Source organism: Pelodiscus sinensis, chromosome 18 (assembly GCF_052426305.1).
Source record: "Pelodiscus sinensis isolate ZL-2025 chromosome 18, ASM5242630v1, whole genome shotgun sequence".
In the NCBI taxonomy this organism is placed as follows: Eukaryota; Metazoa; Chordata; order Testudines; family Trionychidae; genus Pelodiscus; species Pelodiscus sinensis.
In genome coordinates, this window is record NC_143069.1 from 9,284,950 (window position 1) to 9,312,257 (window position 27,308).

The 27,308-nt window shown below is 43.2% G+C and overlaps 1 protein-coding gene across 1 annotated transcript in view; it reads left to right on the forward strand.

Moving 5' to 3' along the window:
- Window positions 1-589: 589 nt before the first annotated feature.
- LOC102452824 (butyrophilin subfamily 3 member A2-like) overlaps window positions 590-27,308 on the forward strand; it is a 31,195-nt gene continuing 4,476 nt past the window's right edge. The window contains exons 1-8 of the mRNA XM_089769977.1: window positions 590-1,165; window positions 2,915-2,979; window positions 6,623-6,719; window positions 10,818-11,180; window positions 13,744-14,031; window positions 18,506-18,607; window positions 20,379-20,435; window positions 26,001-26,027. Of these exons, the coding sequence (XP_089626103.1) occupies window positions 6,653-6,719; window positions 10,818-11,180; window positions 13,744-14,031; window positions 18,506-18,607; window positions 20,379-20,435; window positions 26,001-26,027 (904 nt within the window). The 5' untranslated portion in view covers window positions 590-1,165; window positions 2,915-2,979; window positions 6,623-6,652. The remainder of the gene's footprint in view (window positions 1,166-2,914; window positions 2,980-6,622; window positions 6,720-10,817; window positions 11,181-13,743; window positions 14,032-18,505; window positions 18,608-20,378; window positions 20,436-26,000; window positions 26,028-27,308) is intronic.

The following is a 27,308-nucleotide window of genomic DNA, read 5'->3' on the forward strand; positions in this document are numbered from 1 at the left end:
ACAGTTCAGCTATCCTTTGCCTTGGAGAGACCAAATCTAGGAAAGAGATAAATTCTGTTTCTTTGGTCCATTGAGTTCTGGGCCTCTCTGCTAGATGTTCTATAAGTATGGTGGATAATTAGTTATTTTAATGTAGGTCATCTGATGAGTAAAAGCAGATTTTAGGGTGTTTGCAGATCAGATGCCTGCTGCTAGAGAAATCAGTGACACAGTCTGGCTATTTTATTAGGGTAATTTGTTTATTCAGACCATATTTACAAGTCCTGGAACAGAGGTGGTTACAAAGAGCACATAGCTAACCTTTTTCCTTAGTCAAACTATCAATTCACAGTTCTGCATCATGATTTGACTCTAGTTAAAGAAATAAAATCAGAGCGATTCCAGCAGCTGGTAAACTCACTTAGCAAGTGGAAATTTTAAATGCTTTCCACACACCAAGCATATGTGGAAGTTGAGCCTATACCTCCTCTGTCCCTCTGACGAGGGGCTGGAGCACATGGCCTACGAGAAGAGGCTGAGGGATTTGGCCTTGTTTAGTCTGCAGAAGCGAAGAGTGAGGGGGGATTTGATAGCAGCCTTCAACTTCCTGAAGGGAGGTTCCAAAGAGGATGGCTGTGAAAGGAAGGTATTGAGGCCTACCCAGAATATGTCAAATGAGCACCAGTTTAATTGTAAGTAGAAAAGAAAGGCAGCACTCTCAGATACAGAAGATAAAAATAAAAACAAAATTTGATTGGTTGACCAACAATAACCCCGCTTTTAGGGAAGTAAGTAACTCAGACAGCAATATGTGACAAAGTGCTGATTACCCCAAATAGAGCAGACGAAAGTTTTTTGTAAGGGCAGAATGAGACAACAAAAATCTAATATCAGCAATTGTCAGGCGAGTGGAGGAGTACCAAAATACCGAAACAAGGTATATAAGGTTGGCTGAAACAGACCACGAGCAGACAAGTTGCGAATCCAAAAAGCCAAGTCTGATCAACCAAAGCTCCCTCCCCGGTGCTGAATCTCGCTGCCGTACATAAGCTCCAAAAAGGGAACAAATAAGCTCCGAAAGGGGAACGAATACCAGTTGTAAGTTGCAACGAAAAATCCAAAGAAAAGAAAAACATAAAGAAAAGAATATCTCCTGAATCTAAGCAATGCTTCTATCTTTCTTAACGTGAGTATTATATATTTGTTAAATCCATAAATTGTTTAAAGGTAAATCAGGAAAGTATAGCTGTAGGAGAAGTTATTATTTCCTGTTTTTTTAACTGTACTGTTTTTCTATTTTTTATATATATTATATTGTCTTAAAAGAATCAAAAATAGTGAATTTGAATAGAAAATTGATTATAAAGTAAATAGAAAAAATAAATAATCTTTGTTTGACCCTAAAAAGAAGTATTCCTCTCTCTGTAGTTTCAAATCCTTTAAAGAATCAAATCCAGTTACCGAAAATGGCGAGAGGCTGTTCTCAGTAGTGTCGGATGGCAGAATTAGAAGCAATGGTGTCAAGTTACAGTGGGGGAGTTCTAGGTTGGATATTAAGAAAAACTATTTCATTAGGAGGGTGGGGAAGTACTGGAATGGATTACTTAGAGAGGTGGTGGAATCTCCATCCCTAGAGGATTTTAAGTCTTGGCTTGACAAAGCCCTGGCTGGGTTGATTTAGTTGTGGTTGGTCCTACTTTGGAACGGGGGCTGGACTTGTTGACTCCTGAAGTTTCTTCCAATTTTAGGTTTCTATGATTCCTTGTCACTGCTGGAAAATGAGGATGTAGTCATGGGATGCTTTGTAGATCTGTTTTTATAGAAATACCAATGTAAAAAAAAAGAAACAGGATCAGGTGAATCCCATATGTGATACTGAAGTATATTATTGACAGCACTGTAGACAATATGGAGGTGGCAGGGAAAGCAGCAGATTATTCTTAAATAATAATAAATTATTCATAAATAGGCAAAGTAATTTCATTTTAAAATACAAGTTTTGTTTTAAAAACCCAAAATGATTTGTTTAGAGAATTTCAAAACAACATTTTCATGAAATATTGAAATATTTTGTTCAAAAATTAGATGTATTTCTGTTTTAAATAAACCAATGAAACCCCCTTGCTTTGTTTTGTTTTTTCCATTTTGTTTCCTTTTTATTTCTGGTGTTTTACATTTAAAAAAAAGGTAGTTGTGGGGTTAAGTTAGTTCTGACAAGAAAAAAATCCCATTTCAGTATAATATGAGCAGATCTTTTTCTCCAGGGCTACGTCTAGACTGGCATGATTTTCCGGAAATGCTTTTAACGGAAAAGTTTTCTATTAAAGCATTTGCGGAAAAGAACGTCTAGATTGGCACAGACGCTTTTCTGCAAAAGCACTTTTTGCGGAAAAGCATCCGTGGCCAATCTAGACACGCTTTTCCGCAAAAAAGCCCCGATCGCCATTTTCGCGATCGGGGCTTTTTTTGCTCAAAACAAATCTCAGCTGTCTACACTGGCCCTTTTGCGCAAAATGGACTTTTGCCCGAACGGGAGCAGCATAGTATTTCCACAAAAAGCACTGATTTCTTACAGTAGGAAGTCAGTGCTTTTGCGGAAATTCAAGCGGCCAGTGTAGACAGCTGGCAAGTTTTTCCAGAAAAGTGGCTGATTTTCTGGAAAAACTGGCCAGTCTAGACACAGCCCAGGTGTGGCTTTTTTGTTTGTTTTTTCTTCTTTCCCTGAACTGAAAAATCCATTATCAATGAGTTTACTGGTATCAAAGATTAATGTGTAACCAGCTCTCTTGTGCTTTCACTTTCCCTGATCAGTTTCCAGACAATTCTTTTGTTGAAGAAGTGGATGGTACATTCTCTCTTCTTCCCTTTCTCTCACAGTGTTCCCATATTGATTCCTTGGGTGTTTTTTTTTTTTTTTTTTTTGTGCATAACACAGGAACGAGCTTCATGGATGGCTGAAGGAAGGCTCTTCCCACTAAAAGAACATTTTGAGGCATTAAGGTAGGTTCCTTTCCATCATTCTTTGGCCTTAACACTTTTCCAGGCTGCCTGCAACTGTTATTGGGAACATTTCACCTGCGTGACAGCCCCATCCCATCTCCCCTCATCAGTGAAAGACCAACCCAATGATGTGAGATTCGTGGCTCTGTCCTTAATTTACTTATGATATCACATTGCCATGTGGTGTTTGTGACTTGAAGTCCAAGACCTATCAACAGAGGGCATATGGATAGAAGTCCAAGACCTATCAACAGAGGGGTGTAACAGGGCATATGGATTTGTCACATGATTTCAAGCAAAACATCAGAGCCCTGCCTCCCAGTGCCTGTTGTGTTCTCAGCATGCACAGAGAGAATTTAGATATGATGTAAATACCCTCGCTGAATGCTTGCAATGGAATGCTGCTTATTCTTAGAATCCAAGACATTGACACCCAATCACCACAACTGGGGAGTGCCAAATCAGGCTGCTCCCTGTGGATGAGAGACTGATCCCTTGCCAGTTTGCTCTAGGCTGGGTCTTTTGAGATGGCTGCTCTTTGCATGCTCCCTACAAAGCTCCCTAACCTTCCAGCAGGAGACGGAAACCCCACCACACTCAGGCTACATCTACACTGCAGCCTTTGTCAGCAGAGACAATGAATAAGAAGTGCTCATTAGCATTTCTCGTGTTCTCATTTGCATAGTCTCTTCCGTTCCATTTTGTAGAAGAGGTTTTTGTGCAAAAAACCCTCAGTGTAGATGGGGTAAAAAAAATCTTTTGCTCAAGATCCTGTATACCTGCTTTTTTGAGGAATAAAGGTTCTTGCGCAAAAGGTTTTTTTGTGTGCAAAATGGCCCTGTCTACACCGCGGGGCCTCTGTGAGCCAACAGCTGTCCTGCTGTCCTGAGAGGAAGACCTGTGTAGAAAATAGAAATTTCTAGAAATGTGAGAGCTACCCTGTGTGTTGTCCTGTTTTGGGCAGAATAAGGCAACCCAGTGCCATGTGCCAGCCATGACACTGGGGGCGGGGGTGGCGGCTCTGTGGCTTTACCTCCATTTCTTCATTCCTGAGACATGTGTAGAGACATTTTTGGGCAAGATTGTAATTTAGAGAGCTTTCCTTGTAGGGCTAGCATTAGGAATATAGTGTTAGAAACCATGCCCTGGAAGCAGGGACGCAGAGCACAATGTTCACCACAGATACACTCTAGTTTGTTTGCAACAAGCTTGTATTTCTTTCTCATTCACTGGTTTGATATTTTATGACTCTCAAGACCATTCCCTGGTGTCCGAAGCGTTGAATGAGAAGGAGACGTTAGTCATCTTGAGTTTGATCCCTGTGTTTGAAACTGAAAGCAGAGGAAAGGGGAGCAGGTGCAGCAGCAAACAAAGAAGAAACAAAAGCTTCTGTGTGTATTTTATGAGAGCAGTAGTAGCTTCTGGGCCCTGGGCCTCCTATGGGCTCCCAGCTCTTGCTGAGGCTGCTGGACACTGCTGCCCCTGGACTCCCAGCCCGATGCTCTCTGGTCCAGGTACATGCATGGTTCTGTTGGATCATGGATATTGCCGGGTTTATGGAGGTACAACCTGTACTGTAAAGATCAGAAAGGAAAATTAAATGTCCTGAAAGACCCAGAGAGACCTACTACTAATTTGCCTAGAGAAGGGGTATTTGAGGAAAGTGAATAATAAAACTCACCCCAGCTGTATGTGACTACAACTTCCCCTCTGTAGGTATTTGACATGTTGGGTTGCGCAAAAAAGCCCCGATAGCCATTTTCACAATCGGGGCTTTTTTGCGCAAAACAAATCTCAGCTGTCTACACTGGCCCTTTTGCGCAAAAGTTTTGCGCAAAACAAATCTCAGCTGTCTACACTGGCCCTTTTGCGCAAAAGTTTTGCGCAAAAGAGACCTTTGCCCAAACTGGAGCAGCATAGTATTTCCGCAAAAAGCACTGATTTCTTACAGTAGGAAGTCAGTGCTTTTGTGGAAATTCAGGCGGCCAGTGTAGACAGCTGGCAAGTTTTTCCAGAAAAGCGGCTAATTTTCCAGAAAAACTGGCCAGTCTAGACACAGCCATGTAGGTTAGACACACCCCATGGAGACTAAGCAGAATGGGGCCACTTGGGAGGAAGAGAGCATCTCTCTGCCTTAGTAGGGGTAGCAGTACAGTCCCCACTACTTACTCCAGCAGCTGGGAGGATGACTGATGGGCTGAGCCCTCTCTGTCACACAGACATTGACAGGGTCACCCACCTTTGCAGAGCCTGGGTCTTAACACCCCATAGTAAGCCACAGGGTCATTCCCTCCCCCCACACCACAGCTCTTGTTTCAAGCTGTCAGTCGATGGGGGCAGACTCTTGCCCTCTGCACTGAGGCTGGGCTGCTGAGCGATATCAGAAAGTGCTTCCCCATGGGCAGGCAAAGTCCAGTCTCTGTGCCAATGGGGCTGGGAGCACTGAGGAGAGCCAACGCCCAGCTCTCGTGGGGGAGGGGAATACCTCATGTCACTCATGGGTGACTTTCTGGGGACCTTGGAAGCAGCACTGATAGAGCCAAAGGAGAAATTTCTTTGGAGGGAGAATCTTCCCTTAACTCTAACCCTATCCCTCCCTGCCCTCCATCCTTCCCCCCCCCCCTCCACCAATGCAAGGGACTTGACAGAGAGAGGAGTAAAATACCAATGCAGGAGGCAGTCCTGAGTCCCTGGGAAGGGTCAAGAATTACAACAACAAGGGTTAAAGACAAAAACAAAATGCCCCATGGTTCTGGAAGGGTAACACGTCCTCCAGGCTCAGTGCATGAGCTCTGCTGTAGGTGATGGGGGTTAGGAGTAAAGCTTTTTGATTGTTACCTTAGCCCAGATCTACTTACTGCCTGGTTCTCTGCAGCTTCTAGCAGCTGGTGCTGGACGGCATCAGAGATGAGACATTGAAGTAGATGGGCCCCTGGGTCCATTTCACTGTGGGGATTTATACACTTAGGAGAGGAGTTCATGTGGCCCTTTTACACACTGGTTAGAAGCTGTTTTTACTGGCTTTGCTGGGACTCTGCTTTCAATGGGGCAGGATCTGTAATTTCAGTGAAGTCCCTTGTGTCCATTGCAATCCCTTCTGAGTAAAATTGGGACAATCCCCTTTGCCAATCCACCCTCCCCCATCACAGCCACTCCAAGTAGAGACAGGACCACAGTGTCATAATCTCGGGGTTCATTAAACTACAATCTGTTCACTAATGGGAGAGGGATAAAACTTGTATTAAACAAAACAGACAAGCACAATGGAAAGCAGCTGTAGAGAATTCCTGTGCAGAGCTACCCTTTGTTCTCCACCCAAGTGAGATGCTGGTGTTTGATTTTAGAATCTGGGTAGAGCAATAAAATGGCAGCAGTTTATTAGGACTATCCCCTGGTAGGCTGCCACTATATTTACCTGCCCCTCTGCAGGTCCCGGTGATCGCGGCTCCCAATGGCCAGACATTGCGATCCATGACCAATGGGAGCTGTAATCCTCAGTGTGGGGACCTTCCAAGGGCTAACCTTGCTAGTCCAAATCTGGCCCGCAGGCCGATATTTGCCCACCCCTAGAGTGGTCCATGTTGAGTCTCTCATATGGTATTCTCATGGTGGGGTTTTATTTTCACTGTTCTTTCCCTTTCAGGTCCCTGCCTGACAAATTCCACCTGCCTCAATGGCTCCACAGTGGCTCAGTGCAGACCTCCTGGGGATTCTCATCCTGCTGACCCATTCGGTTTCTGGTAAAGACACTTTAATTCCACTGACTTCCTTTTCCATCTTTTATTGGGATTTTCACAACTAGAATCTTAAAAGATCCCCCTCCATTTTCCTGGGCAAGGGTTTTGAAAATTCTTCACATAATGAATATCAGCACCCCCACCTCAAGTCAAATAACCCAGCAACACTGTGACTTTGAACAAGAATCGTCCAACCTCCATACACAATCCTCACCGGTGTCCCACAACACAAATATCTTCTCTCCATGAGGTGGGATTTAGAGCAGGTGGAGGCTTAGGCCCAATGAACCTCCTGGAGCACTTTGATGGAATGAAATACTTCAGAAAGAGGCAGTTCTGGCAAAGGGAGGGACAGGGATGGAATTAAATGTCAAGATAGGTCAAGGTATACATCAAGGAACAACCCCACAGGCTGTACATAAAGGATGGGGAGCTGTGTCCTGGGAGCAATGACTGAAAAAGATTTAGGGCTCCTGGACAATGATCAGCTGATACATAATCCTCAAGTATGACACAGTGGCCAAAAAGTCTTAAAGTGGTTCTGGAATTCATAATCAGAAGAATCTTGAGCAACAGAGAAGAGGTCATATTACCTCAGTAATTGGCACTGATGCAACTACTCTACAATATTGTTGTAGCCGTGTTGGTCCCAGCATATTAAAGGAAGACGGGTGAGAAAATATCTTTTACTGGACCAACTTCTGATGATGAAGAAGTGCTCTGAGTAAGCTTGAAAGCTGATGTCTCTCAATCACAGAAGTTGGTCCAATAAAATATATTACCTCTCCCGCCTTGTCTCTCTCAAATCCTGTGTCTAGTTCTAGTGTGCATGATTGAAAGAGGGTGTTGATAACTTGGAAAGGATTCAGAAAGAGCCACAAGATGATTAAATTATTAGAAAACTGCCTTTGCTGAAGGACTTAATGAACTCAATCTATTGTGCTTACAAATAAAAGGATATGGGGCAACTTTATTAGTCTGTAAGTATATGCAGGGGACTAAATCTACTATGTAACTGAGGGTATGTCTACACTTGCTCCCTAGTTTGAACTAGGGATGCAAATGTAGGTGACCAAAATTGCTAATGAAACAGGGATTTAAATATCCCATGCTTCATTAGCATGATCTTGCTAGCGCGTTATTCCGCTCAACAGCTATTTGAAAAGTGAAAGTGTGCGCCAGGATGTGTTAGTTCGAACCAAACCTGTTGGTTCAAACTAACGTTACTCCTCAAAAAATGAGGATAGAGTCTGTGTACCCTGAGAGAGTCTGTGTGTCTGTCTCTGTATCCATGTGTCTGTCTGTCTGTTAGTTAAAGTATGCCCCCTGAATGGTAAGAGCTAGGACTACAAAATTCGGTGTACATCTTATCATACCTGAAAGCAAGGTCAGGGTTTGGTTGAGCCAGGAGAATGGGATGTGCCTGGAATGGGATTGTGTCTCATACAATCATACAGAAAAGAGACAGAATTGCTAGGCAGGTGAAAGGGACTGGCTGGAGATGCCCCCTCCTGTCCAGGACTGCCTAGCCCCTAGCCTCCCATCACCCAGGTGACCTTTGGGGAGGGAGCTGATTTCACCCACCCCCCTCAATTCATGCAAGAACATTGCTGTCTATTTCTTTTTCAGCAGGGTGCAAGGAGAAAGTACAGTTTGTCCCATATCTCTCTCTGTCTGGGAAGTGCAGGAGACAGATCAACCTAGAGCTGTCCCAGATCAAGGACATGAGCCCCTCCCCCAGCTGTGCCCACTGGAGCTGATGCTGCCATGGAGAGGCACTTCTCACCTGGCCCAAGCTGCTGCAGTGACAGAGAGCTAGGGTTGGCTCACCTCCCCAGTGCAGCCTGCACCCTGAACCCCTCTTCCCCAGCCTACCCCAGAGCACCGATTTAAATGAAGCGTGGACATTTTCATTTCATTTTCCAAAAAACAAAAATGAATTGAGTTAAGCCCCTTAGAAACCTTCTAATGTTCAGGTAAATCTTCTAGTATTTAGTAACGGGCTCGTCAGTCAAATCAATGTGTAGATCCCAAGATCTGAAGGGACCAGTGTGGGGATCTAGTTTGATCTCCAGCATAGCACAGGCCACTGGGTCAAGAGGGGATTAGAAAATGCTTGCCTCTTGGCGACAGACGGATGCAAATCAAGCACGTTAAAATTGCTAATGAAGCCGGGATTTAAATATCCTGCGCCACATTAGCATAAATATGGCCACCACTTTTTTCAAAACGGATTTTTGAAATAAAAAACCATCAGTCTAGATGCAGATCTGTCAAAAATAAAGCCTTTTTTGACAGATCGTATATTCCTAAAAAAATGAGGCTTACAACATCTATTGAAAAAGGCTATATTTTCAATAGATTGGTGTCTAGAGTGCTGTTTTGTTTGGGTTCTTTTTTGAAAAACTCTGTTTAAAATAAAAGTGGCAGCTATATTTATGCTAATGAGGTGCAGGATATTTAAATCCCACCTTCATTAGCGATTTCAACTTGCCTGATCTACATCTCTCTGTCGACATAGAGGTGTAGTCTAGACACAACCTAGCGCTCCCAAGTCAGGATTTAGTGCCAAGGCAGAGGCTGTCCTGAACTCATCTGGGGACAAGAGACTCCTGTCTGAACAGCAGACTTAGCAGAGCTGCCCGCAAAAGATTAGATCCTGTAGCTTTTACACTCCACCTTTCAGGGAAGGAGACCCCACCTTGCTGCATTCTGCAAAGGGAATGTGTTGCCTGAGTAACTCCCCACTCCAGGCCAATCATGGGCAGGAGAGATTGAATGGGGGACTTTGGATTCTGAAATCAGGAGCTGCTGCTCTCTGAGGTAAATTATGCTCCCCTGCTTGCTGAGCCTCAGTCATTTCTGCATGTGGCCCAAGCACCAGGAGAAGGGAGTTAATCTGGTTTACACTTATTGCTTGTGCACACTAGTGCTTGCTTTATTTAGACTTAATACAGAGGATGTTTATTAAGGGCCTTCGAAGGTTTCTTCCAGCTCTATGATTCTGTGATTCTATGTGAAGCCACCTCCCGAAGCATTGCAAGTTACACTGACCTAAGGGTTGCGATGGACAGCCCGATGCCAGCAGCGTAAACTCGCCTGCCGACTGCTGGGGGAGGCAGGGTAATTACATTGATGAGAGATCTTCTGATCTAGGAGTGCTCAGCAGTGCAGCTACATGGGGACAACTGCTCTGCTGCTTTGCTGCAGCAAGTCTAGGGCAGACTAGCCCTTCATGGCTACGTCTACACTGCAGGCTTCTCACCTGGCCCAAGAATTCTCTTCTTCCACAAGAGCACATCCACACCTCAGAGCGCAGTGCAAAAGTAATGTGCTTTTGCACAAGAGAGCATCCACCCTGCATGCTCATCAAAAGGAGCAAGTGAAATCACATGGTTATATTTGTCTGGAAATAGGCAAAAATCCACAATGATTCATCCCTGCAGTAGAATGTGTGGACAACGGACTAAAAAGGGGTCATGAGGTATAGCAAGGCAGCATCTTTGACAAATGATCTCGTCATCAGGACGGCAGTTTTGGGTCTACTCAAAGTATTCCAGAATTTTGTTTGGGTGAAAGAAAAACTTTATTTTTGTTTGAAATATTTTGTTTCAATATTTTCAAATGAAAGTTTTCAACATATGGTTAGAAATGGAACTACATTTATTTTTATTAAATAGAAAACCTGCCAAAAAATGCAAATGTCACTGAAAGCCAAAGCAAAATGAAAATAAAACCAAAACCTCAAACAAAATGATTTTTATAATTTAGCCACCCAACCACAGAACTCAATTCAGGCAGCCCCATTATAAATACAAGATGGACTATCCAGACATATTTGTACAGACTGGGTCAGCTGAAAGACTCTGGGCTCTTACACTTCTGGGATTATCAGCTGAGGTCAATATGGTGATGTACTGCTAATCAATTATCCCTCTGTGTGTGTCTAATATCTATCCTTATTGTAATTAGCTATCTTCATTTTGAAAACAAAGGTCCTTTACAGCCTTGGAATTTATGCTCATTTAACTTCTGGTGAATACCTCTCCTCCCAGGGACAGAATATCCCTTTCACTGTTCTTTTTGGACTATTTCTTACAGAGAAATTCTCCCTGTCTGGATCACCCCACCCCATTATAGGGATTGTTGGGCAAGATATGGTGTTATCCTGCCAGCTCTCACCCAAGACTTGGCCTGCAGACATGGAAGTGCTGTGGACAAAAATTGAACAGACACACAATGAAGCTGGATATGTGAATGTCCATCGGTACAAAGATCAACCTAATCTGGACACATCAGGAGAAAATTACCAGAATCGGACAGAGTTGTTCCAGCAGGAACTGAGGAATGGGAATGTATCACTGAAGCTAAAGACGCTCCATGTTGCAGATGCTGGGACATACATCTGTTTTGTGAAGTCTCCTGCATGGAGTCATGAGGTCAACACTGAGCTACAGATTGCAGGTAAGATATGTCAAGATCATCTCATTTGGAATGCAGGCCGGCTATGCCATGCCACAGTACAATCCACACTGATAAGAAAATGTGCCCTGCACTGCCATTTAACCTGCGGTGTCTTGCAATGCCTTGCAGTTGTAACCTACAGCCTGAGTTGCTCATAGTCAGCCTCCTTCATGCAGGCAACTTGCACATGTGTTTGTGTAGCTGAAACCTATCAGTCTGGTCTAACCAACCTGAGTTATACAGCAGGGTGACCCCAACAGACTTCTGGTTACCAACTTTTCTCCAGAAATATATATCCGGCACTGTCCAACCCTCTCCCAGGCAGTCCAGATTTATTATGTTCATTTATTAAGGGAATAATACAAACCAGCTTGTCACGATCAATGGTGTTGCTCAAACTGCTTAAACACACTAGACTGGCATGATTTTGTGCAAATACTTTTAACGGAAAAGCTTTTCCGTTAAAAGTATTTGTGCAAAAGCGCGTCTAGATTGGCATGGATGCTTTCGCGCAAAAGCATCCGTGACCAATCTAGATGTGGTTTTGCACAAAAAAGCCCCAATCGCCATTTTTGCCATCGGGGCTTTTTTGTGCAAAACAATTCTGGGTTGTCTACACTGGCCCTCTTGCGCAAAAGCATTTGCGCAAGAGGGCTTTTGCCCGAGTGGGAGTGTCATTGTATTTGCGCAAGAAGCACTGATTTTGTACATTACAAAGTTAGTGCTCTTGTGCAAATTCAAGCGGCCAGTGTAGACAGCTGGCAAGTTTTTGCGCAAAAGCAGTAGCTTTTGCGCAAAAACTTGCCAGCCTAGACACAGCCACTGGGTTAAATTAAACTATCAAACAAATGTATTAACTATCAAAGAGAGATTTTAAGTGAACACAAGTAATGAGGCACAACGATCAGAACTGACTACAAGAAATAAAGATAAAATGCCTACTACTGGTTAAGTTAGAAAACTACATTTGATTTTACCAATGTTTCTCAACATATGCTACCAGCAAAACTACTGGCTCTTCAAGTCTGGACCTCTTTCCACAAAACTCAATGTCTGTTTTCCATTTTTTTTTCTTAAGTGCAATGCCAGAAACAGGGAGAGAGAGGGGGTGTCTTGGGATGTGTCTTTGGATGGTTGCGCCTTCTTTTTGTATTTTCCAAAAGGGAACTAAGGGGTACAGTTTTTATGGAAGCATGGTCTCCACCTGTTTGTGCTTATTTTGTTTTCCCTTTCTGCTTCCTGATTCTTTTTACTGCTTACGTGCAAATTAAGGCAAATGCACACTCCATTGTTCAAGATAGCTCATGATCATGAACTTTTAACATCATACTGGGGAATATTGGAACTTCACATGCAATGTTGCCACACATATTTTCCCAGGACAATAATGACCAGCAAATTAGAAGTTTTTCAATGATAACTTACAATTCACACCATGTGCAAAGATTATTACAGTAGCGTGTAGGGTGGGAATACAGACCTGTATTCTATCACAGAGTTTGAGATTTTTCTCGGCAACATTACCTGCTGCTCTGGGGATATAACAAATTCAATCCTAGTACTAACTAACCCCAGTGTCCAAATGGGATGCTAAGGGGCACTGTGCTGCAGAGAATGGAGTGAATCACTCAGTAAGGTATGAACTGAGCACTGACCTCAGTGCAGTGTTAGGGGCACTGCGCCTTTTGCATGAAACTTGTCCTCACCATTTGGTGAATTGAGGAGCGTGCCCTGTGAAAGGAGTGTGGAGACACAGGCAGGGTCAACACACTTCATCTCCTCATTTAAACTGAAGTGTAGTGTTGCAGTATGAAGTGTTTTCACCACCACTGAATTTCCTTTCCAGAAATTGAGAAATGGGTGATCTTTAAATAATGCTTTACATTGGTAATGGCCCTCTTGAGTCTTGAGGCTAATGTGTTACACATGTAAAAAACTAAGTTGATTGGTTGATTTGTCTACTCGTACATTCTATATCTTGTTAGAATGAGAATTCTAACATTATGATATAGAAGAGTTATTTTTCTTAGCCAACGCTTACTAGACTAACCATTTGAGAGGGCTGGCACACACTTTCCTGGTCAGTTACGGTGCATCTACACTGCACTGTTATTTTGAGATAACTAGCGTTGTTTCAACTTAACAATGTGAGCATCTATACATCCATTCCATTATTTTGAAATAATTTCAGAATAATGGATGGCTTATTCCAAAATCTGGAAACCTGAGTCTATGAAAAAAAATGCATATTCCAAAATAACTATTTCAAAATAAGGTGTGTGTAGATGCTCCACTGAAATAGGGCTATATTCCTCCTCAGTGCCTCCTGGGGCTCTAAATTGAGATAACAAGTCTACATTAGGGAAGTCTGCCTCAGACTAAGTTTGAGGCTTGCCTGCAGCGTTGACATGCTATTTTGAAATAAGCTATTTTGGAACAACTATTCTGGAACAGCATATTTTGAAATAAGTGTGCAATGTAGACATAGCCTTATAGAGTTTTCTACTAGTCAGTAGTAGGTTGTTGATTATCAAGAATCTAATTTCTCTGTCTCTCCCTGCAGCTGTGGCTCCAGTGTTCATTGATGTGTTGGGTCCCCAGGGCCAGGGGATTGGGCTGGCCTGTAAATCTGGAGGGTGGTTCCCCAAACCTGAGCTCCGGTGGATTGGAAATAAAGGGCAAATCTTGGCGCTGGAGTCCAAGGTTGGAATGACTCAGGACAGTGACCATCTATATAGTGTTCTGGGCCAAGTCACTGTCCCAGGTGGAGAAGCATCAGCAGCACCAATTGCTTGCGTGGTGAGGAATAACCTACTGAAGACAGAGCAACAATCTGCCATTCATCTCTCAGGTGAGTCACCCCTCACCCAGGAGGGTGTCATAGAGGAAGAGGAGGGGGTGGTCTCTCGCTTTGAATTTGCTCCTTGGCTACTATTTTTTTTTTATGTAATGGGGGTGGGGAGTGTGGGGAATAACGAGCAATCTTCTCCCTTTTTTGTAGAGATCCAACTGACTCAGGCTATGTCTACACTGGCACGTTCTCACACAAAAACTCTTTTGCAGAAAAGTTCTTCTGCAAAGCTCTTCCAGAAGAGAGCGTCTACGCTAGCATGTGCTTTTGTGCAAGAGCATCCATGCCAGTGTAGACACTCTTGCGCAAGAAAACTCTGATGGCCATTTGAACCATAAGGCTTTCTTGAGCAAGAAATTCATGTTGCCTGTCTACACTGGCCTCTGGAGCAAGAACAGTTGCGCAAAAGGGCTTATTCCTGAGCGGGAGAGTCAGAGTTCTTGCGCAAGAAGCCCTGATTTTATACATTAGAATTTGTGCAAGAACACGCAGCTAGTGTAGACAGGCAGCAATTTTTTGCACAAGAACAGTCACTTTTGCGCAAGATTGAGCCAGTTTAGACACAGCAATCATTGTCTCACATTCTCACTGCATGTGTAATAGCTCTGGATGAAAAATAAAATCACGTTTTGCATTTTCTAACACGAGTGTCCCAGGGGAGACTCTTCAGCCAAATTCCATTTTACATGTTTAGTTTCTTTTCTTGTATTAACACGCACCAGTAGTAACACAGGTTAATGAGGGGATTGTGACCCACACGACTGTAATCATAAGTTGTCACCATGTTTCTGTGGCTTTGGAAAGACATTTGAGTCCCATTCCCATAGATATCCGTACTCTAGCCCAGCACCAGCTAGAACACCAGTGCAACTGGGGCAAGTTAGAGGACAGAAATGCAAGCCATGGGCAAGGTGGCTGGCAGGGTTGGCTACATGCTCCTGCAAGGGGCAGAGTCTTGGGTGGAAGGGACAGGGTTGGGGACAGCTAGCCTTCAGCTCTGCCACGAGTGCATCTCCTCAGCCGGCCCTTAACATCGCCTAGAATTCAACTCCCAGGGCTCCAGCAGTGATTTTAAAGGCTAAAGGCTCCCACTGCCACCTCAATAGCAGCAGCAGAGGCTGGGAACCCCAGGCACTTTTGAATCGCTGGGCCCTGGAGCTGTTGCTTCCTTTGCCATCACCTACCAGGCTCCTGTAAGCAGGGTAATAATTATGGCAGCTCAGATTAGTCACCCAAGTATCAAACCATCCAGACCCCTGGACACACACCCAGACCAGCTGGGACCAACTGCTACCATAAAACCCCAGGCACAGGGCTAATTTCTCTAGTTCAAGCAGAGCTAGTGCAGGCACATCTACATGAGCTGGGAATCACACTGTGCTTTTGCTCCAAGAGGTAACACTGCCTGGCCTCTGAACTCCACCGGCATGAAGAATGACTGGGGGGAAAATTCTCAATTTTTCATTCTGGATCACCTTCAGTGACCCAGCAGGTGTTGGCCAATGGGCACAGACCAGAACAAACCATGACCAGAACAAACCTTGTTTGTTTGTTTTTTAAGCTCATTATAGCGTGGATTTTGGTCTTAAATATTTTCCCAGATCATTGTAGGCTTTGGAGACCATGTACCCTTTGTCTCTGCTTGGCTTTCCACACGCAAATAGCAAAATGTGACTTTTTAATTTCAGAGAGCAGAAAGTACCCAACAAATGAAGGAGAACTATAACTCTCCCTGGGAGATTGTAGAGTGGGTCTACGACAGACATGGCATCATAGAACTGTAGAGAATTCAGTAAAGATAAATGTAAAGTGCTTCACTTAGGAGGAAAAATGATGATTCACGGATACAAGGTTGGAAGCATAGTTCCCGCTACAGTGCGTGACTGCGCAGCACACACACAAAATTCTTCCCATGCAAAAAACTCTTCCTCTGGAGAGTCACGCAGAAAAACTTGTACATCAGATACAAGTGCTCTGGTGGGTGGAGCCGGCTGAGACAGAATGGTGGGGGAGCCACTGGCCGAAGGGGCCAGGACTTTCTGCAGCCTTTAGGGGGAGGCTTTCTCCAATGGCTGGGGCTGCCACTTGTCAGAGGGGAACTAGGCCTGTGTTGGCAACTGTGGCCAGAAATAGTGGGGGTGGTGGAGGCAGGGTCTGCTCCAGCAGCCAAGAATGGGACATGCTGCATAGTGAGGAGAGGGATTCTGCTGTGGGGGCTGGGATCATGTTTGTGTGTTAATAAACTGGGTGCCATGGTGGAACACATCCAAATGAGCACACATGACCTCAATATTGGTGCAGTAGCTAAAACTCACTCTGCTCATGGATGGAATTGATGAAAAATTACGTTTCATCCCTTATAATGAAGCAGGCCCAAAATTAATATAATGAAGCAGGCCCTTCTCTGGCATGTCTTTATCCAGCTTTTTTTAACTTTTCTAGTGATGGGGATGCCACAAACCTGTTCCAGAGTTTAGCTACCTTTATAGTTAGAAAGATTTCCCTAATGTCTAATCCAAACCTCTTTTGCTTCACATCAAACCCCTTATTTCTTGTCCTACTTTCAGTGGACAGGGAGAACAATTGATCACTGTCGTCTTTATAATGGCCTCATCCTCTTCATAACATGTTTGAAGACTGTTATAAGTTCCTTCCTCAGTCTTGTTTTTTCAAGGCTAAATAAGATGATTTTTAAAATTGTCTGCAGAAGTCAGGTTTTTATTCCTTTTCTCATTTTTGTTTCTCTCCTATGACTTTTTCACAAGTGTGGCTTGCAGAGTTGGATGCAAAAGTCTATGGAAGACAGCATCAATGAAGACTAGAGTAAGAAAATTACATTCTGTGCCTTCCAAATAATACTCCTGTTAAAAGGTGACAGAATATTAGTCTCTTTTGGGTGTGTTTACATTGCATGCCTATTTCAAAATAAGCTATTCCAGAATAATTATTCCGAAATAGCTTATTTCGAAGTAGCATGTCTACACTGCAGGGACGCCTTAAAATGAACCAAGCCAGGGTTCCCTAATATAGATGTACTATGTTGATTTAGAGCCCTAGGAGGCACTGGGGAGGAATAATTCAGAATGGTCCTCGTGAGGGGCTATTTTGAAATAGCAGCAGTGGCACATCTACACATGCCTTATTTTGAAATAGTTATTTCAGAATAGTCATTATTCCTTGAGATTTACAGAGTTTGGAGCAAGCCAGCCATTATTTCAAAATTATTTCACCATAATGGGATAGCTGTGCAGATGGTCACATTGTTATTTCAAAATAATGGTAGTTATCTTGAAATAATGGTGCAGTGTAAATGCACCCTTTCATAGATGCATCATATTGTTGACCCATATTCTAATCTTTTTCAGCAGTATTGCCAGCTAGCCAGTTATTCCCCATTGTGTGTGGGTGCATTTATTTTTCTTCCTAAATTAAGCACTTTATAGGTATGTTTATTGAATTACATTTTGCTGAATTTAAACATATTTTCTGTTGTATTACACTTGTTTTCAATGCTGATCTTGTCCTTCAAATTGTTTGTGAGTTCTCTGAGCTTGTTAATATTAATAGCCTATTCTCCCCAATAATTACTAATGAAATATAGCATAGTACTGGATGTAGAACTGCCACCTGTTGGACTCCACTAGACATGACCTCTCAGTTTGACAGTAAACCAAAGATAACTGCCCTTTAAGTACTGTCTTTCAGCCAGTTGTGCATCCTTCTTATACATGAGACTCTCGTGATTCATGGAATCACTATATGTGGCACTGTGTTTTTGTGAGAGTCTCTTGTGCCAGCAAAGGAGGCTGGCAAAGGCTGGGAGCCGGAGGGAACTCATAGCAGCCCCTAATCTCTGTCACAAAAAACAGCACTTTAAAGAATAACAAGATGGTTTAATCATGGTTCCCAGTCTGGAGTGAGTTTGGGACCTGCAGGGAGTTCACCATGGGAGATGGTATCCTCAGCTTCTATTATTCGTGAATGTCACTATTCGCAGTGGTGCCAGGAATGTATCCCCACAAATGACAAGGGTTTCCTGTACTCATTTCATGAGAATTTCATGTGACCTGTCAAAATTCTTATTAAATCAATATACATCACTCTTACTGCTTCCCCCATCTATGCACCATTTTGCACTCACCAATAGTACTGACTTCTTCGGTGGAAAGGTGGGAGAACGAAAGATCATTTTGTGAGGGACTGAGGTGTCTAAAGATGCGGGTTGCTCATGCTCCCCAGGATTTTCAAAGATCACCCATCTGCCAAGGCACTTTGAAAATCTCACTAGTTTCCTATCTGCCACTTCAGTCGCCTTAATTCCTTTGCAAATCTGTTCCTGAGGAAATATAATCCAAGCATCTTCCCTACATGCAACAGAATCCTTAGGACTGGCTGAGTATCATTGGGTCTCATTCCTCCAATTCTGGGATGGGACCATATTTCTTATGCACTGTTATATTTTTTTGCTTCACAGATGACATTTTCCCTCATACTTCTCCCTGGCTGGCTGCATTCTGGGTGTCATTTGTGCTACTTCTTCTTACTAATGGAGTCTGGGCATTTCGTGGCTATAAAGGTGATGAGTATGAATCTAGGTAAAACAAAAGAAAAAATATGTACCACTTTAAAGACTAACAAGATAGTTTATTAGGTGATGAGCTTTTGTGGGACAGACTCACTTCTTCAGATTATATTCTGAAAGTGAATAGGCATGACCATATATAACAAAGGAATACAATGAAGAAAGTAAACAAATTATAAACTAATAAATCAGCTACTAGAACAGAAGGTGGGGTGAAGAGCAAGGAAGACACAAGGAAGGAGGAAATAGTTTATTGTAAATCACTGAGTGGCTAATCTGGAGTTACTACAAGGTGGGGAGGCTGTCTTTGTAAGGAGTAAGACAATTAGCATTTTTATTAAGGCCTATTCCCAGCATGTCGAATTTAAGCATAACCTGGTGTTAATTCAAAGAGCTGAAATAAGAAGCAAGTTGTGAGGTCTTTAAAGGAATGGCCAGTTAGATTAAAATGTTGACTGACAGGGTTTTCTGTGTTGAGATGTCTGATGTTTGATTTGTGGGCAGTAATTCTTTGGTGAAGTGACTGAGTAATTTGTTCAATATACATCACTGAGGGTCATTGCTGGCACATGATATCATAAATCACATTGCTGGACATACAGGAATATGAGCCCTTGGTCATGTAACTGACATGGATAGGCCCAGTGTTGCTGTTTCCACAGAGAATGAATCTGTTATTCACTGTTTTAAAAAAATCCCAGGCTCTTCAGATTTTAATTTCTGAAAACAATCCTGCAAAAGATTCATTTTTAGAAACTAAAGATATTAGATTTAGAGTATGTCTAGGCAGCAGGGCTATTTCAGGATACCAGAGGTATCCCAAAATATCTACACTGAGTCTTTTAAATGTGCCTGTTATTCGGAAATATTTTTCAGAATAATGGGTGTGCTATTACAGCATACCTGTAACTGTCATTCTACTATGGTTAAGGGATGTGTCAAAATAGCACATTTCAAAATTTGGCAGTATGTAGATGCACCAAATTTCTAAATAAACTATTTTGTAATACAATAAAAATAATATATGCAATTTGCGTATCTCAAATTGCATATCTTATTTCAAGTTTAGGATGCAGCATAGACACACCTCTAGAGAGAATAATAGTCAGGAAAAAAGTTCAACAATTTAATAGCATTGTATACATATATAAAATATTATATATTACATGTAAAAATATACTACTGCCACCACCATCTTTCTTATGTCTCATTTTACACAGTAAATTCTGTGCAACAAGGACCTGATTTTGATCGTTGTTTGAATGGTACCAGACATACAGTGGTCCCAGTCCTTGACCTTTCAGAATGCCTGTTATTGAATATACCCCTTGGAAGGCCATGGTCCCTCTAGGTCATCTTTTGCTGTCCATGTCTAGCATTGACAAGGGTGGAGATAATCAGCCTGATAGCCCATGGAAGCTTTGAAGGAGTGGAATTCCTTTAACTTTAACAGGTTGGAGTTTCAACACCAGCTCTGGGGAACTCTGGTTCCTTTGGCACATTTTTTTTGGAGACCCAACTGTTCCATTTCCAGGTGAAGCACAGGCATCCCCACACAATAATCCATCTGGCTCAGTAACTTGTCTCTGCAGAGGCCACTATTTCTCACGGCTCTGCTTAGAGTCACAGATACTTGGCCATGCACTAATCACTGAATATTGGACTATAGTACTCTGATGGTTTATGTTATTTTATTGATCATACTGCTTATGACTTCAGACAGCTTTTATGTCTCTAACTGCAAGTTTAACTCTTAAAATTATAGAGAAGCAAAACGTGTCTAAGAAGAAAAACTCCGAAGAGGAGACTTTATTATCGCTGGGTATGTTGCTTGCATTATTAGTTATTATTAATTATTATCTTTCTGTAGTACTTTGTGAGCTGGTTGAGGTGCTGAATGGAACAGGTCTGTGTAGTGATTCTCTGCCTCATCCCCCTTTATCATTACCCACACTGGTTCTGACAGTTTTAACAAACGTGTACTTTGCAGGGGAAGCCTGACATTCAGGGCTTCTGTTTTCTTGCTGTAGGCAGGGTTCAGCTCAGAGCTCTTGCTTGCCATGATGATTCTGGGCCTTCTTCTGCAAGCTTTACTCACACTGCACTGTACTTCAGGCTACAACTACATTATGAGGGTTTTTTTGGCAAAAAATATGCTAATGAGGGACTCATTTGCATGAGTCACAATCTCATTTGCATATTTTATGCCAATCTGTTTTTGAACTACGGGTTTTTTTGCGCAAAAACAAGCAGTGTGGACTTTTTCTTTTTGTGCAACAATCCCCTTTTCTGCAAGATCAGCAGAAAATATGCACATAAGATTGCAACTCATGCAAATTAGTCCCTCGCTAGCATATTTTTTGCCAAAAAAATTCATAGTGTAGACATAGCCTCAGTGTCCTAGTCTATGTCTACACTATGTGTTTTTTTCTGGGATATCAAAGGTATCCTGGAAAAAAAAATGCCACATCCAGGGAACATGACTGATCTTCCGCTTTTTTTTTTTTTTTTTTTTTTTGCGCAAGAGCAGATGCACTCTTCCGGAAGCCGTCTTCCTTCTTCCATGAGGAAGAAGGTCACTTCTGTAAGAGGGCTTTTTTTTGCCAAAATTTGGCCCAGTGTAGATGGGCCAAATTTTGGAAAGCCTCTTCTGAAAAAAAACTATTGGAAAAAGGTACACGAATTGCATAGTGTAATTCAGGTACCTTTTTCCAAGAAAGCTCCGTAGTGTAGACATAGCCTTAGGGAGGCAGCTCCCATGGGTAAAGGCTGCAAAATCTGGCCTTCTACTCTGAGTAATTTTATCAATTACAGGCAGTCCCCGGGTTACGTACAAGATAGGGACTATAGGTTTGTTCTTAAGTTGAATTTGTATGTAAGTCGGAACTGGTACATATTGTAGGGGAAACTCTAGCCAAACATTTCTCCAGAGCTCAGTTTTATTCTCCCACACCTCACTTCCCTCTGTCCTTTATTCTCAAGTTGAGGTGTCTGCTGAGAAAAGCCGCTCCGCGTCTTCCTGGTCTGCTGGGGGGGGTGCTAGCTTCGCGTCTCCCTGGTCTGCTGGGGGAAAGCAGCTAGTGCGGGGTTGCCTCACCCCGTTTGTAAGTAGGGATCCGATGTAAGTCGGATCCATGTAACCCGGGGACTGCCTGTACTAAGAATTTGTGCTGATTCAGTGAAGCTTGTTCTGGTGAGTTCCCTGATGGATTGAAAATGGAACTTGGAATCTAGTGTGAGTTGATAAATCCTTTTGTAACCCACACACTTACTGGGTGTGGTGCACTGTTCCATGTAGCGACACTGAAACCATTTACAAAGAGGTTCTACTTTGTAAGGGGTGTTTGGCTTTAAGCTCATTTGCTAAGCTCCAGAGGTCTCATATTTTGGTCTCCCTACAGGTAACTGGGATGTGTTAGCATCAGAATACATGACAGCCTAATACACAAATATATCACATTGTTAATTATTTGATCTTATTTATAATTTGCCACCCATTAACCAAGAAAACATTGTTAGTTGAAAATTAAAAACAAAACAAAACAAAACAAAAAACAACCCCTGTGAGTTATGAGAACAGTGGGGTATAAAACACAAGCTAGTTAAATAACTTAACAAATTATCTATACTAGATTTCTTGTTTCCTCTGATACTCAGTTCATTAGCTAATGCTCAGGCTGGAAAGTCATTTAAACTATTATAGGTTTAATTAACAAGAAGTAAGACAATTAGAATTCAGAGAATGGTTAGCAGTTCCGCCTACCTCCATATCACTCCTGAGCATTGGAACATAAGCATTGCAAGCATTTTTACCTCCAGAACCCCTGTGGGTTGTTTCTTAAGCCATTTCTGTCTACAGTCTAGCCCTCTACCTAAGTCACATCCATTCTGGATTCTATCTGGGCCCAAAAAGTCCCAAAAATTCTGTGGATAAATTGTTTACTCAATAGCTTGATCACACTTTTGTTTGATATGAAATGCAGTCAAGGAACCAAACCATCAACTTTTTTCAAGTTCATTGCTAAAAGGAAATAATAGCATAGTATAGGAAAAAAAGGTGAATGCAATACCAGCTTCTGGGAAGCAGTTTCATGCAATTTTTTTCATTCACATTGCACAAAAAATGTGCTTCCAGAGTTACACATTTCAGCTGTGTAACTGTAGTATGTACTGGATGACCTTACAAGTTATAAAAAAATCACTAAAATCCAACACACCAGTTCATCCCAGTTCCTTAACTTCTTGTTCCATACCTTTCCTTATCTTGTTTTGGACACCAGCATTCCAGGTACTGGGCCATGATGGTACCTCTACAGCTTGTACAAGAGCACAGCAGTAATGCATTTTGCCTTTGACAAAGTTTCTATTTTCCAATCCCAAGGCTGCATGATAGATAGATAGATAGATAGATAGATAGATAGATAGATAGATAGATAGATAGATAGATAGATAGATAGATAGATAGATGCAACATAGTGCTATATTGTGTACTCAATACATATTAATATGTTTGCCAGGAATAGTAATGTGATATATATATATGGGTATGTCTACACTACAGCACTAATTCAAACTAACTTAATTCAAATTAGTTAATTCGAACTAAGCTAAATTGAACTAGTGCATCTAGACCAAAAAACTAGTTCGAATTAGCATTTTACTAATTCGAACTAGCATGTCCACACTGAGTGGACCCTGAACCGGGGTTAAGGATGGCCGGAAGCAGTGCCGGCAGGGCATCAGATTAGGACTTAGAAATGGAGCTGCTGTCTCAGGCTAGCCGAGGGCTGTGCTTAAAGGGACCCGACTCCCACCCCGGACAGACAGTTCTCAGGGTTCCCCGCTTGCAAAGCAGTCCTGGCTTGGAGTGCCCTGAGTGCCCACACTCGGCACATCACAGCACTCAGCCATCAGCCTGGCTGCGCTTGCCGCAGGCTGCCATTCGGGGGGGGTCAATCGGGGGGCGGCAGGAGAGCTTCCACCCCGAAGAGCCCACAGAGACACCCCAGTCCTCCCCATTGGGGGCTCGTATCCCATTCCTTCCTCACCTCCTTCCACTTACCCCTCCCTAGCCCCCCTTCCTGATGTACAAAATAAAGGACACGTGTGTTCAAAAATAGAAACTCTCTTTATTGAACAGAACTCGGGGAGACTTGGAAAAGGAGGTAGGAGAGGGGAAGAGAGAGGGTGGGAGAGGGGAGGGCAACTAAAATGATCAGGGGTTTGAAACAGGTCCCATATGAAGAAAGGCTAAAGAGAGTGGGACTTTTCAGCTTAGAAAAGAGGACACTGAGGGGGGATATGATAGAGGTCTATAAAAGCATGAGTGGTGTGGAGAGGGTGCATAACGAAAAGTTCTTCATTAGTTCCCATAATAGAAGGACTAGAGGACACAAAATGAAATGAATGGGTAGCAGGCTTCAAAGTAATAACAGAAAGTTGTTCTTTACAAAGCAAAGAGTCAACCTGTGGAACTCCTTGCTGCAGGAGGCTGTGAAGGCTAGAACTAGAACAGAGTTTAAAGAGAAGTTAGATCAAGTCATGGAGGTTGGGTCCATGGAGTGCTATTATCCAGGAGGTAGAAATGGTGTCCCTGGCCTCTGTTTGTGGAAGGCTGGAGATGGATGGCACGAGACAAATGGCTTGTTCATTGTCTTCGGTCCATCCCCTCCAGGATACCTAGTTTTGGACACTGTCGGCAGACAGGCTACTGGGCTAGATGGACCTTTGGTCTGACCCAGTACGGCCGTTCTAAGCTCAGGGCTCAGGGTCGGGGGTCTCACTGGACCAGCCTGATTTTCATGCAAACCTACGCCTGGGTGGCCAGGCTGGCAGCTATCCTGCCCTAGACGGCCACATTCCTGTGCCTACTGCGAAGATCGTGGATGAGGTCCACGATCTCCGCACTAGACCAGACGGGTGCCCGCCTCTTGCGGGCCTGGGCAGGCTCCCGGGAGCCGCCAGCTTGGTCCCGGGAAGAGGCGGAGTGCTGGGTGGCAGCAGGTGGCTGGCTCGTGCCATGCCAGGTGCAGGGTCTGCTGGCTGGGTGCTGGCAGGCTTGCACCTGGCACGGGCACTGTATCCAGACCATGCCCCTTTAAGGGCTCCGGGGCCGGGAGGGGGGCAGAAGAGTTTCCCTGGTGGTGCCCAAAGTGGCCACTAGGGAAAGCTGGGGATGGCTAGCCTCCCACTAGTTCGAATTAACTGGCTACACAGCCCTTAATTCGAACTACTTATTTCGAACTAGGCATTAGTCCTCGTGGAATGAGGTTTACCTAGTTCGAATTAAGCGCTCCGCTAGTTCGAATTAAGTTCCAACTAGCGGTTTGCCTGTGTAGCGCCTATCAAAGTTAATTCGAACTAACGTCTGTTAGTTCGAATTAACTTTGTAGTGTAGACATACTCAAAGTGTATTAGACTGTCATATATTGATGAACATTTCTCTGGCCCTCTGTAGTACCTTTTAAGCCTGTTTAACTTTGTCACGAGCCTTCACTCACATGTTCCTTCCCGTATCCTCAGCTTCTCTTTCAGATCCTACTTCAGATCCTTCCACAAGAGCTCAATCTTGATTCCCAGAATAGTAATAGAGATGTAGCTGTGTTCGTCTGGTCTTGCTGAAACAAGACAGGACTATGCAGCTTTTTAAAGACTAACAACATGTTTTATTAGGTGATGAGATTTCGTGGGCCAGACCTACTTCCTCAGATCAAATTGTGTAACAAAATATGGTCATGCCAATTTTCTTCCACAATTTGATCTGAGGAAGTGGGTCTGGCCCACGAAAGCTCATCACCTAATAAACCATCTTGTTAGTCTTTAAAGTGCTGCAGAGTCCTGTCTTTTGATTCCCAGAGTTCCTGTAGCAAAATGGGGTTTTCCAAGGCTCAGGCAATGTAGGCTGTCACATGACCCCAATTAACCCTGTCATCTCTGGCAAAGATGTAGCTAATTATGGCACAAGCAGTGCTGGTTGAAAGTGTCTGGCTAACCCCAGGCCTCTTGCCCCTTAGGGAGGCTACTCTGTTATGTGAATACTAGGAGTTGCAAAGCAGGAATGAAAGTGCCTAAGGTAACAAGGCTTTTCTATGGCAGATCTGAGAACCGAGGGCTTCTTGCCCTGTTGTCTTAACTAAATAACTATCCTACCTCTTCCTCCTGAAACCTCCAGTGGTCTCCTGTAGTTATTCCATCACAGCCCTTCTGGGTTAACTGGGCAAGGCGAGAGGGATTGTTAGGCTAGGCAGCCAGTATGGTCATGTCTAATGCTGTAACAGCACAGCCCCTCCCCAATCTGCACTGTGGCTGGCAGTGGAGAGCATTGTTACCTAACCTGTACAAAGCATGGCAGAGCACATGGCTGACTTTTCTCTTTCTCCTATTCTAGAGGCTCAGAAGAAGCAGTTGGAATCAGGTATTTTGATAAATCCTCTGGCAAACCTGTGTCTGTGTTTCCACATTATAATTAAATAGACAATTTACCACCTCTGGGTGTAGGAACTTTACTCACCTCCATGTTCGTGTGTTTTCTGACCCCAATTAATTCCTGTAGGATACATCTAGACTACCCTGGGCTTCCGAAAGATATGCAGATTAGGCATGAATTTGCATATCTTCTTCTGATCCCTTTTTCAGACATTTTTTCGAAAAATAAAAAGCAGTGTAAATGGGGGTTTTCATGCAAAAACACACTTTTTTGAAAGAACCATGTAAACCTCATTTCCTGAGGAATAAGGGTTCTTTTGAAAAATGGGGGGGTTCTGCAAAAAAAACCATCTAGACTTTTTTATTTAAAAAAAAAACCTCTTCTGAAAAAGGGATTGGAAGAAGATATGTAAACTCACAACTAATTTGCATATCTTTTGGAAGCTGAGGGTAGTCTAGGCATAATGTTATAAATAAGGTCATATACAGCAGAACGAGCAGCAGCTAAGTTTTCTGTGGTATTTTTCACAATGTTGACTGAGTGTCATGTTTATGGACAAGAGGGATGTAATGCACTGGTTAGTCACACACAGGGACAGTTGGGGCTGGGGAAGCTACTTCCATGACAGAGTCGTGCTGCAGTGCTCTTCATTTCTAGCCATGGCTCATCCCCTCCCATCTCTTCAACTGCACCTCACTCCCAGTCAACAATGTGGTGGATTGAAAACTGAGTTAAAACTAGGATCCATCTGTGGTGGAGTCCCCACTCAGGCTCCTTGGTCTGGGACACCTCCCGATCCACGAATCAGCCAGAGACGCTTCTGGTGCAGTCACCCATGCTTTTATTGTTAGTTCCCACCATCTTCTATGTACAAAGCTTATAGTCAATTCAGCCAGTTCTTCTGTCTGCCTTCGAACACACCCTGGCTCATTGCTCCTCCTTGCCCCCTCCTGGCTTCCTTCTTCTCCTCTCTCCCAGTGAGGCCCACAACTGCTTCTAATAATCCATCAGGCCTGGACTTGCTCAGCTGTTTCTCCTCAACCTCTTTAGCCAGGCTACAGTGGCAGAGCTCTGGCTTAGCTGGCCATCTGTCACACCATCTCTTCAAATTCTTAGGGAGTTTTCTCAGCCAGCTCATAGACAGTGGGCTCTGTAAAGACGGGAACACTCAAGACATGTCTGCACCACAGCGTTATTTCAAAATAACAAGGTGAGCAAGCCACACAGCAAGCCCATTATTTCAAAATTATTTTGAAATAACAGGTTTCT